Consider the following 11,067-nt stretch of genomic DNA (forward strand, 5'->3'; position numbering starts at 1 on the left):
CTTGCTTTATGCCAGACATTATTTCAAGAGCTTTACCAAATATTAACTGATTTAATTTTCACAGTAACCAGTAGATATTGTCATTACTGTTTTACAGCTGAGGACACAGAGCTCAGAGGTTAAGGAATATCCCAGTGCATTGGTTTATATGAACATTAAAATTGTTTTAAACATAATTTTTACAGATTTGAAAGCATTCTGCATACCAAGACCTTGTGCCACTTTTGCTAACATAATTTCCTTATCTTGTTTCAATTTCCTTAACATAACTGTCCTGAAGCTGGGTGGTACATGGTGAGGTAGGGGGTGGACAAAGAACATTTGTATTTTGTTTTAATATTCAGATGATACTTGGGGAAAATCTTTAGAAACTTAAGTGATGATTTCCCTCTTACACTTCTCTGAATATAGGCATGTGAGCAGCAGTGACAGAGTGGGTAAGCCTTACCGTGGTGTGAAGCCTGTTTTCAGCATCGGGGATGAGGAAGAATACGACACAGGTGTAGTACTACACTTCTCTGTATACAGACTGCTTTCCTCAGGCGTCAGGAGTGATTGTAGAGATCGTTCTGGGACCAGCAAGACACAGTGAGGTTCTGTAGAGCAGATTGGAGTCTGGTTTTTCTATTCAGAGTTTGGTTTTAGATGCCTTAAATTATGCAGTAGAAATGCTGAGTAGGCAATAATTATAGGCATCTAGTTGAGGAGAGATGTCCAAGCTGGTGATAATCTGGGACTTATCAGTGTATAAATAGTATTTAAATCCATGGGATTGGATGTAAATCCCCTTGATTCAGCCATGCAGGAGATTAAGAGTTGTGAGACTGAAGTTCAGGAAATCTCAAAAATTGAGACATCTGAAAAGAGGCTTTTGAAATTGGGGGCAATATCCTAAAGGGCCACAAGATGGGGATATTGTGCCAGGGAGATTCATGATTGTCTTTATGTTTTAAAAAATAATTTATTGTTTTTGTTCATAATCCTGCTGCTCAGATTACCCTGATTAAGTGATCATAATTAGTATTAATGTGTGTTGAGTTAGAAAAAATATATAAAAATATATATTGTATATTAAGTATATGTTGTATATAAAAGTACAAAACAAGAAGAATACTCCTAAATCTCATCTTGCTTTTTTTCACTTAGTAATACATATTTTGTATTTTCCACCTCAGCCCACAGCTGACTTCCTGTTATACAAATGCACCATAATTAAATCAGTCTTCTCCCGGTTGACCCTGGTAGTTTTCCAGTTTTTTTTTTTACTATTTCAAATAGCAGTGGCTATCTTTATTTGTGTGTGTGTGTGTGTGTTGTGTGTGTGTGTGTATACGTGAACGTATATTCACATATATCTAGGTGAACTTTTGCAAGTGTATCTAGAGGGTAAATACTTCACAGTAAGATTGCCAGATTGGAGGGACTCACATTTGACATTTTAATGGATATTACAGTCACCTTCCTGAAAACTGCATTGAAGGGAAAATAATTTTCTATATGTAATTTTTTTGAAGCAAATACAGAATTTTTACTTTTCTTCTATATGTATAAAAACTCTTAAAAGTACATTTTCTCTTTTATAGTGTAACAAAATGATCAGTACATTGTATTTTATTTCTTTATAGCTTTTCCCCAACACCTTCTCTAGCTGTTCTTACCTCTGTTTCATAAACTTCTGTGTGCTATTTGTAATTGTTTCCCTTCTCCTTTTTGCTCTGTCTCTTCTGTCATTTTCCTGTTACCTATCAGTCTCTGTCTTTCCCTAAATATTTGTTATTCCATTAACAAAAGGAAGAAGGAAATGGATAAATAAATGTTGGTGTGTTTTCACACATCATATTTTTATATATACACATACGTACTTACACTCTGGAAAATTACACAGAAATGAAAATAAGAAAACTGGAGCTATGATTATCAACATGGGTAAAATTTATAACATTGGGAGTAGGGTAGCAGTTGGAGAAGAATACAGTTGAGCAGTCTGTTATTTATGTTAACTTAGAATGCAAAACAGTACTGTATATTATTTAAGAATATTCATGTTTGAGTAAAAGTAAAGATGTGGCACCAAATTCAGATAGTCACTGTTTCTTGGTGGCAAAGAAATGGGGATGTGATTGGGCAGAAATCCATGAGGGCTGTACTTTTTATTTAAGCTAGAAGTGAATAGATACGTGAGACTTCCTTTTTTTTTTACTATGTCTCTTGTATCTTGATTTCTTGAAAAGTGAAGAGAAGAGCATCTGCAATTAACTCTAGGGAGTGTAATTCCCTTTCTTAAATTAGAAAAACAGAATAACAGGAATGTCTTACATTTCTCTCACATAAAACCCCACTAAATAGACTTACTTATCCCAGGATTATTTTGTTGTTATTTTCCCCCAGAATCAGAAATCAGTAATTTTGTAGATAGAGTGTAATCTATAAAAATATTGAATCACTGTGTTATATATCTGAAACTGATATAATTAGGTAAATCACCTGTACTTCAATAAAAAAGGAAAAGAAACCAGCAAGAGAAAAAGAACTCCACCATTTTTGCCCTCAAGATAGGTGGTAATATTATTATAGGACAATTCCACCGTCTCCCTACAGACTAGTCATAGATTAGAGTTAATGTTGTATAAATCAAAAGAGTTGAAATTCCTCAGGTAGTTTAATATTATAATAAAAGTATATATGTAATATTTTCACTTGATTTTCTTACCATATGTAGTGATGTTTCATCATAATACTTTTATATTAGTATCATTGGCACAGGAAATATAGTAGCTGGGTTAGAATTCATTGTTTTGTTCTTCAACTTGTGTGTTTAAAATACTACTGAAATTTTTTTTAGGCTATCATTTTTAAACTTGGTGATACCCACTTTTAACATCTTAAATTCTTTACAGATGAAATTGACAGTTCTTCAATGTCAGATGATGATAGAAAAGAGGTTGTGAACATTCAGACTTGGATAAACAAGCCAGATGTCAAGCATCATTTTCCTTGTAAAGAAGTGAAAGAAAGTGGACACATGTTTCCTAGGTACTTTTTATTTAAGTTGAATTTTCTTCTAAATTTTAGTTTTGGTTGCACTGGGTCTTCGTCGCTGTGCATGGGCTTTCTGGGCTTGGGGGCTGCTCTCTGTCGCTGTGCACAGGCTTCTCGTTGCGGTGGTTTCTCTTGTTGTGAAGCACAGGCTCTAGCAGTTGGAGTATGTAGGCTAGTGGTGGCACACAAGCTTAGCAGCTGTGTTTCTGGAGCGGTAGAGCCCACAGGCTTCAGTAGTTGTGGTGCATGGGCTTAGCTGCTTGATGGCATGTGGAATCTTCCTGGACCAGGGACCAAACCTGTGTCCTCTGCACTGGCAGGCGGATTCTTATCCACTGTGCCACCAGGCAAGTCCCTCGATACTTTTTAAAATGCCTTCTTCAGAAATAAGATTGAATCTAGGGAAGTCATGATATGAAGGTTAACTGTGAAAGAAATTTTATGTATCTCAGTACAGTAAGATATAATTTCTTCTGTCAGCTTGTATTATATACCTTGGTTTTTAAAAAAATATTTCTTAGGTAATTTTTTGGGAAAAATTTAAACAGATAAGTTGAATAGTACATTGAATATAAGCTTCTTTCAAACTCAGCTACTTTTAACTTTTTTTCACACTATCCCATCTCTCTGTGTAAATATCTTTGTATATGCATACACACTTTTCCGTTGTCAAACCACTCAGGAGAAGCTTATAAATATGACAAGTGTTTTAGCATAAATCTCTCAAGAATATGAATAGTCTCCACAATTCCAATAACACTGTCACATCTTTAAAAACCTTAAAAATGAGCATCATTTAACATGCAGACCACATGCAAATTTTTCACAGTGTCTCCAAGGTATCTTTTATAGTCTTTATCCTTTTTTCCTGATCCAGGGTCTAGTCCTGTTTTACACATCACATTTGCCTTCTCTCTCCTTAGTCTCATCCCTTGAACAGCAATACTGCTCCCCTCATCATACTTCCTGCTTTTGTTTGTGATGAGTGAATCCTTTGAGTCTAGGTCAGCTGTTCTGCAGAATGTCCCTCATTCTGGATATCTGTCTTATTGTATTTCATAAAAGTGTGTGAGTACTATTACTATACTAAAAGTGAGCTGAGACAGAAGGCATGGTGTGGGTGTTAATAATTCTATCCTTATTTTGTCTTTGGGGCCCATTTCAGAATATTACTAAATATGTAAGGCAGTCCAGATGTTGCTTAGTGGTCTTTGATATAAAGTATATGCTATGGTATGTTGCATGAGGATAGTTTGCTGTTAAAAGTCTGAAAGGTAGTATATTTCAAATACCATGTAGAATAGATTCTGAAAATCCATTATTTTAATAGTTTCTAATTGTAGTTTTTATTATATTAAATATAAACTTTACTCTTAAATAGTTACAGGATTTATCTGTCAATAAAAAACTAATTTTGCCTACAACTGAAGGAAAATTAAAAGCTGTTATTAGGTAGCTTATTTAAATCAATAGTGATCCTTTGCCTTCAAAAGTAGTTTCATCTGGAGTTGAACATTTTTTATAATTGGGACTGTTGAAGTAACGGCTGTTCTGAATGACATTTCTTTTTGTTTTTTTTAATCTTTTGTCTCTCTCAAGTCATCTGTTGGTTACTGCAACACATATGTACTGTTTAAGGGAGATTCTTTCACGGAAAGGATTGGCCTATATACAGTCTCGACAAGCACTAAATTCTGTAGTTAAAATAACATCCAAAAAAAAACATCCTGAGCTAATTACCTTCAAGTATGGAAACAGCAGCGCTTCAGGAATAGAAATCTTGGCAATCGAAAGGTAAGATTTTCTTAGGATGATATTATCTGAATTACTGAATTAGTTCATTATTAAACATGATTTGCTTCTCTCTTTGGGGAAATGGATGGTGGAATAGGATACCTGAACCACTTTTATTGGTGTTCCTGCTATCTTTTCCTTACAAATCTGTTGTAATATATGGATTAGGCATTAGCACATGATTTCATTAAGCGCCATAGCTAACTTCACAGACGTTGACAGAAGGGTCTTTAGGAATACTCTACACCAGTGCTGCGCTACATGCTGCTTTGCAATTACATGAGCTTTTTTTGGAACGTAAGTCACTGTTTTTATTTTCCTTCATCAAAAAATTCTTGTTTTAAAAAGTCTCAGTGAACTAAGCAGTGTGCTGGATGATGTAGTTAGTTAACAGTCTGATTCAAGCTCCTCCTCGCCTTCTTGTGGACCAGTGACAGACAGTTCTTGGACTGGCATCAAGGCTGTAGCCACATTGCTGTTGAAGCTAAATCATCTTTAATCTTACAGGTAACAATGTGAAGCCCAGAGGGATTGAGTGACTTCCAGATCTTCACACTTAGCTTGTGTTAGAACCAAATATAGCCCTCCTAACTCCTGATCTCCAGTTCATTCCACCCTGCTCTACACAATAAGAAATCATTTTGCATTTGGATTTTCTTTCTTTCAAAATAGCACTTTTGAGTATATGTTGAGATAAGTGACAGGGAGTACATGGGAGGGCATCTGTGCTGGATTTGTGGGTCACTTCCCCATTGGAAGTGGAATCTGAGTCCTCAACAGAAGGCGCTGTTATTAACATATATTTTTCCCCCCATAGGTATTTGATTCCAAATGCAGGAGATGCTACCAAAGCCATAAAACAACAGATCATGAAAGTTTTGGATGCTTTGGAAAGTTAATGTAAACGAAATTATTTCAGAAGAAATTAAGGCAACCAAGAGAAATATGGACATATTTTCCTGACTGAATACTAATTGGAGACTTTCATTTGCTTATGGGGGTGCTTAAATAGCAAGTCTAAGAAAGTGTAAATTATTATAATCAATCTCTGGACAGTTAAATTTTTTTTAATTTTCTTTTGCATTTTTGGTTTTGTAAAATGATTTCTTATAAAGGTCAGTTATCAAATGACTTTAAAGTAGCTGACCCTGTGCCCTTATAAACTAAGGGTGCAAAATACAGTTCTGTTTTGAAGAGCTGTTTTAAGAGAACATGCATCAGTTTCAGATTTAAGAACAGCCATACACATGTGTATTTGCAATGTCTTCACTGAAAATTAGAGATAGAATTCACTGAAGAGACCCCTTTAATTGCTACATTTAGTTTTACCCACTGAGCAATATCAGAAACTAAAAAGTATTATATAGATCAATAATTAGCTTGCCATTTCTGATCTTAAAAAAGAATGAAATCTTTTTAATAAAATGGATGAAGATTCCAGCCAACTCAAATTCAGACCAGCTAGTAAAATGTTGAAACATCAGTTTCTAAGTCATCTTTGTACCATTAGCTAATAGTCTTAACACTGAGTGCTTTAGATACTAAACTTCATCTTAATTGTATCTAAGGAGCAGTTAAAAGCATTATAATAAGTAGGTAGGCATGTTAAGATTAAAACGTAACACTTGGGGGACAAAATTGTATCTTTACAAGTGTCATTGGTCTCTCTTACAAGAGGAGCATTTGATTTAGGATATTTCAAAACAGGTGCTGAGCACACATGGATTTATTTTCTGTGAGATTATGTCTGTGACCACACTAATACTGACTTAAAGGTAGATGATCGGAGAGCTGTATAAACTAGTTTTTATCATCACTTCATGAAATATTTTTCTCTTGTTTTTTGTTTTCTTATTAAAGTTCTAGTGGTTTGAAATGATTTTTATTCTCTTAATATGACACAACTGCAAGGGGTCTGCTTTATTTTGCAGCTTTCTCAGTTTAATTCATTGAGGTTTGTGTTAGACACATTTGGTGAAAGAAATCCAGGAACACATTTGGGGTCATGGAATGACTGCTTACAAAAATCTGTTTGGGAAGTAACAAATCCTCACAACCCGCCATGTCTTAAAATGTCATGGATTATCTCTAGGGGTTGATAGAAATCTTCAGATATATCCTGTTTACAGCCAGTTATTTTAATTTACTTAAAGGAAATCAAGTGAATAAAAGGCAACATAGTTCAAGATATTTTATTCTCGTATCTAAATAAAAACAGTTTGAGTGGTTGAAGACATTTGCATGAAACTGCACCTGGTACAATACTTGATATTTATAACTCCCCACGACTGTTGTATTGCGTTTTCCCCCTTCTTTTGGTGCCCCTTTTAGAAATGTCCTGAAGTCTCATTTTTTGCCCATTTCAGCCATGGGACTTTTTTCATAATATTAATGTAAAGATGTTTGTGTTACTCTTTATAAATTACAGTTGTAAATAAATCAGTACAATTTGCTCAAAACTTTGTGGGTTTTAATTGTTGTTTTTGGCCATGCCAACGTGCACGTAAGATCTTAGTTCCCCAACCAGGGATAGAACCTGTACCCTCTGCATTGGAGGCATTGAAAGTGCAGCCTCTTAACCACTGGACCACCAGGGAAGTCCTCAAAACTTTGTTCTTAATGACAGTATCTCTCTCTTTCTCCCTTTCCACCCATTTGTAAATCTCTACAGATACCACAAAATTAGGAATTGAAGGCTGTCCTTACAGTGCAATTTAAGTGTTCCAATTTCAGGTTTGAAAGTATTAGATTCCTCTTTGTGTTCATGCAGATGGGGAAGAGGAAAGAGGGAGTTTAAAACTAATGACATTATATTCTACGTGTAGTAAATTGCTCCACTGAACTGCTCATCTAAAATTGTTCACTTGTCTTAATAGCCCAGTTATTCATGAATATCAAATGAAAATACTTGTCACTGATTGTACCAGGCACTTACATAGCTGTGTCCTCTTTCCACTGGTCTGATATAAAGACAACTAGAATTCACTCTGGGATACCCACATCTATGTACCCTCCAGGGATTGCAGGACTTGCAGTATTATGAGTTTGGTTCAGCTCAGTTCAGTTGCTCAGTCGTGTCTGACTCATTGTGACCCCATGAATCGCAGCACACCAGGCCTCCCTGTCCATCACCAACTCCCAGAGTGCACCCAGACCCATGTCCATTGAGTCGATGATGCCATCCAACCATCTCATCCTCTGTCATTCCCTTCTCCTCCTGCCTTCAGTCTTCCCCAGCATCAGGGTCTTTTCGAATGAGTCAGCTCTTCCCATCAGGTGGCCAAAGTATTGCAGTTTCAGCTTCAACATCAGTCCTTCCAATGAATACCCAGGACTGATCTCCCTTAGGATGGACTGGTTGGATCTCCTTGCAGTCCAAGGGACTCTCAAGAGTCTTCTCCAACACCGCAGTCAAAAGCATTAATTCTGCACTCAGCTTTCTTTATAGTCCAATTCTCACATCCATACATGACCACGGGAAAACCATAGTCTTGACTAGATGGACCTTTGTTGACAAAGTAATGTCTCTGCTTTTCAATATGCTATTTAGGTTGGTCATAACTTTCCTTCCAAGGAGTAAGCGTCTTTTAATTTTATGGCTGCAGTCACCATCTGCAGTGATTTTGGAGCCCAGAAAAATAAAGCCAGCCGCTGTTTGCACAGTTACCCCATCTATTTGCCATGAAGTGATGGGATTGGATGCCATAATCTTAGTTTTCTAAATGTTGATCTTTAAGCCAACTGTTTCACTATCACTTTCATCAAGAGGCTCTGTAGTTCTTCACTTTCTGCAGATGGTGTCATCTGCGTATCTGAGGTTACTGATACTTCTCCCAGCAATCTTGATTCCGGTTTGTGCTTCCTCCAGCCCAGCGTTTCTCATTAGCTTGTAATTACTGTATTTTTCTAGATGAGAAAACCAAGGCTCAAAGAAATTTAGTGCAAAGAAAGAGTACCCTTCTTCTCTCCCCGATCCCTGGGAATTAGTATTGCTTATTAAGTTGTAAACCTAGATAGCATATTGAAAAAGCAGAGACATTACTTTGCCAACAAAGGTCCGCCTAGTCAAGGCTATGGTTTTTCCAGTGGTCATGTATGGATGTGAGAGTCCCTTGGACTGCAAGGAGATCCAACCAGTCCATTCTAAAGGATATCAGCCTGGGTGTTCTTTGGAAGGAATGATAATAAAGCTGAAACTCCAGTACTTTGGCCACCTCATGCGAAGAGTTGACTCATTGGAAAAGACTGATGCTGGGAGGGATTGGGGGCAGGAGGAGAAGGGGACGACAGAGGTTGAGACGGCTGGATGGCATCAACAACTCGATGGACGTAGGTTTGAGTGAACTCTGGGAGATGGTGATGAACAGGGAGGCCTGGTGTGCTGTGATTCATGGAGTCGCAAAGAGTTGAATATGACTGAGCGACTGAACTGAACTGAACTGACTGATTAAGGTGTAAAATAAATCCTCTAAGATTTGATGTCACTTGCCCACCATTACGGAGAAGACAATGGCACCCCACTCCAGTGCTCTTGCCTGGAAAATCCCATGGATGGAGGAGCCTGGTAGGCTGCAGTCCATGGGGTCACTAATTGTCGGACATGACAGAGGCTTCACTTTCATGCATGGAGAAGGAAATGGCAACCCACTCCAGTGTTCTTGCCTGGAGAATCCCAGGGACAGGGGAGCCTGGTGGGCTGCCATCTCTGGGGTTGCACAGAGTCGGACACAACTGAAGGGACTTAGCAGCAGCAGCCCACCATTAATAACACGTTTCTAGTAAGAATGATAAATTTATACTGATGATTATTCAACCGTTTTTTGCCACTGATATGTTTTACACAGTACCTTTAAAACTTCTTAACATGATATTCTAACATACTAAATTTAGAGCCATAGATTGGCAGTTCTACTTAAAATAGACAGTTTGACTTTAGGGAAGACTCAACTCCACAGGTTGAATGTGTGATGAAAGTAATATTTCACCTATACCATTAACAGTTTGAACTTGAAAAATTACATCTTTATTGAAATGTAGTCCATGTATCATTAGGTTTACCTACAATTCAGTGGGTTGTAGTGTATTTAGAGTTGTGCAACCATCACTGCTATTGAACTCCAGGACATTTCATCAGATTGTAATAGCTAATATTGAATCAGTTCAGTTCAGTTGCTCACTCGTGTCTTGACTCTTTGCAACCCAATGGACTGCAGCACACCAGGCTTCTCTGTCCATCACCGACTCCTGAAGCTTGCTTAAACTCATGTCTTCGAGTCGGTGATGCCATCCAACCATCTCATTCTCTGTCGGCCCCTTCTCCTGCCTTCAATCTTTCCCAGCATCAGGGTCTTTTCAAATGAGTCAGCTCTTTGCATCAGGTGGCCAAAGTATTGGAGTTTTCGGCTTCAGCATCAGTCCTTCCAATGAATATTCAGGACTGATTGCCTTTAGGATGGTTGGATCTCCTTGAAGTCCAAGGGACTCTGAACTGAGAGTCTTCTTCAACACTGCAGTTCAAAAGCATCAATTCTTCAGCACTCAGCTTTCTTTATAGTCCAACTCTCACATCCATACATGACTACTGGAAAACCATAGCTTTGATTAGACAGACCTTTGTCAGCAAAGTAATATCTCTGCTTTTTAATGTGCTGTCTAGGTTGGTCATAACTTTTCTTCCAAGGAGCAAGCATCTTCTAATTTCACGGCTGCAGTCACCATCTGCAGTGATTTTGGAGCCCAAGAAAATAAAGTCTGTCACTGTTTCCATTTTTTTCCCATCTATTTGCCATGAATTGATGGGACCGTGATCTTAGTTTTTTGAATGTTGATTTTTAAGCCAACTTTTTCACTCTCCTCTTTCACTTTCATCAAGAGGCTCTTCAGTCCCAGCTCTTCACTTTCTGCCATAATGGTGGTGTCATCTGCATATCTGAGGTTATCGATATGGAGTCTCAGTAGACCATAAGAATAGCAGAATTAGGTGGCTGGTAGTTCAGATGGTAAAGAACCCATTTGCAATCAGGAGACCCCAGTTCGATTCCTGGGTTGGGAAGTTTCACTGGAGAAGGGATAGGCTTCCCACTGCAATATGTTTGGGCTTCCCTGGTGGCTCAGATGGTAAAGAATCTGCCTGCAATGTGGAATTCCTGGGTTCTATCCCTGGGTTGGAAAGATCCCCTGGAAGAGGGCATGACAATCTACTCCAGTATTCTTACCTGGAGAATCCCCATGGTC

At 37.7% G+C, this 11,067-nt stretch overlaps 1 protein-coding gene across 2 annotated transcripts in view; it reads left to right on the top strand.

The window, feature by feature from the left end:
• Positions 1-7,292, top strand: part of TBC1D23 (TBC1 domain family member 23) — a 56,001-nt gene extending 48,709 nt beyond the window's left edge. The window contains exons 16-19 of one of the 2 annotated variants that reach the window (XM_005674837.3): positions 412-500; positions 2,898-3,033; positions 4,639-4,833; positions 5,651-7,286. In XM_005674837.3, coding sequence (XP_005674894.2) covers positions 412-500; positions 2,898-3,033; positions 4,639-4,833; positions 5,651-5,732 — 502 coding nt within the window. In that variant the 3' untranslated portion in view covers positions 5,733-7,286. Of the gene's footprint in view, positions 1-411; positions 501-2,897; positions 3,034-4,638; positions 4,834-5,650 lie in introns of both variants that reach the window. The other variant, XM_018058802.1, reaches the window with a different exon arrangement.

The sequence above is a fragment of the Capra hircus genome, chromosome 1 (assembly GCF_001704415.2).
Source record: "Capra hircus breed San Clemente chromosome 1, ASM170441v1, whole genome shotgun sequence".
NCBI classification, from domain to species: domain Eukaryota; kingdom Metazoa; phylum Chordata; class Mammalia; order Artiodactyla; family Bovidae; genus Capra; species Capra hircus.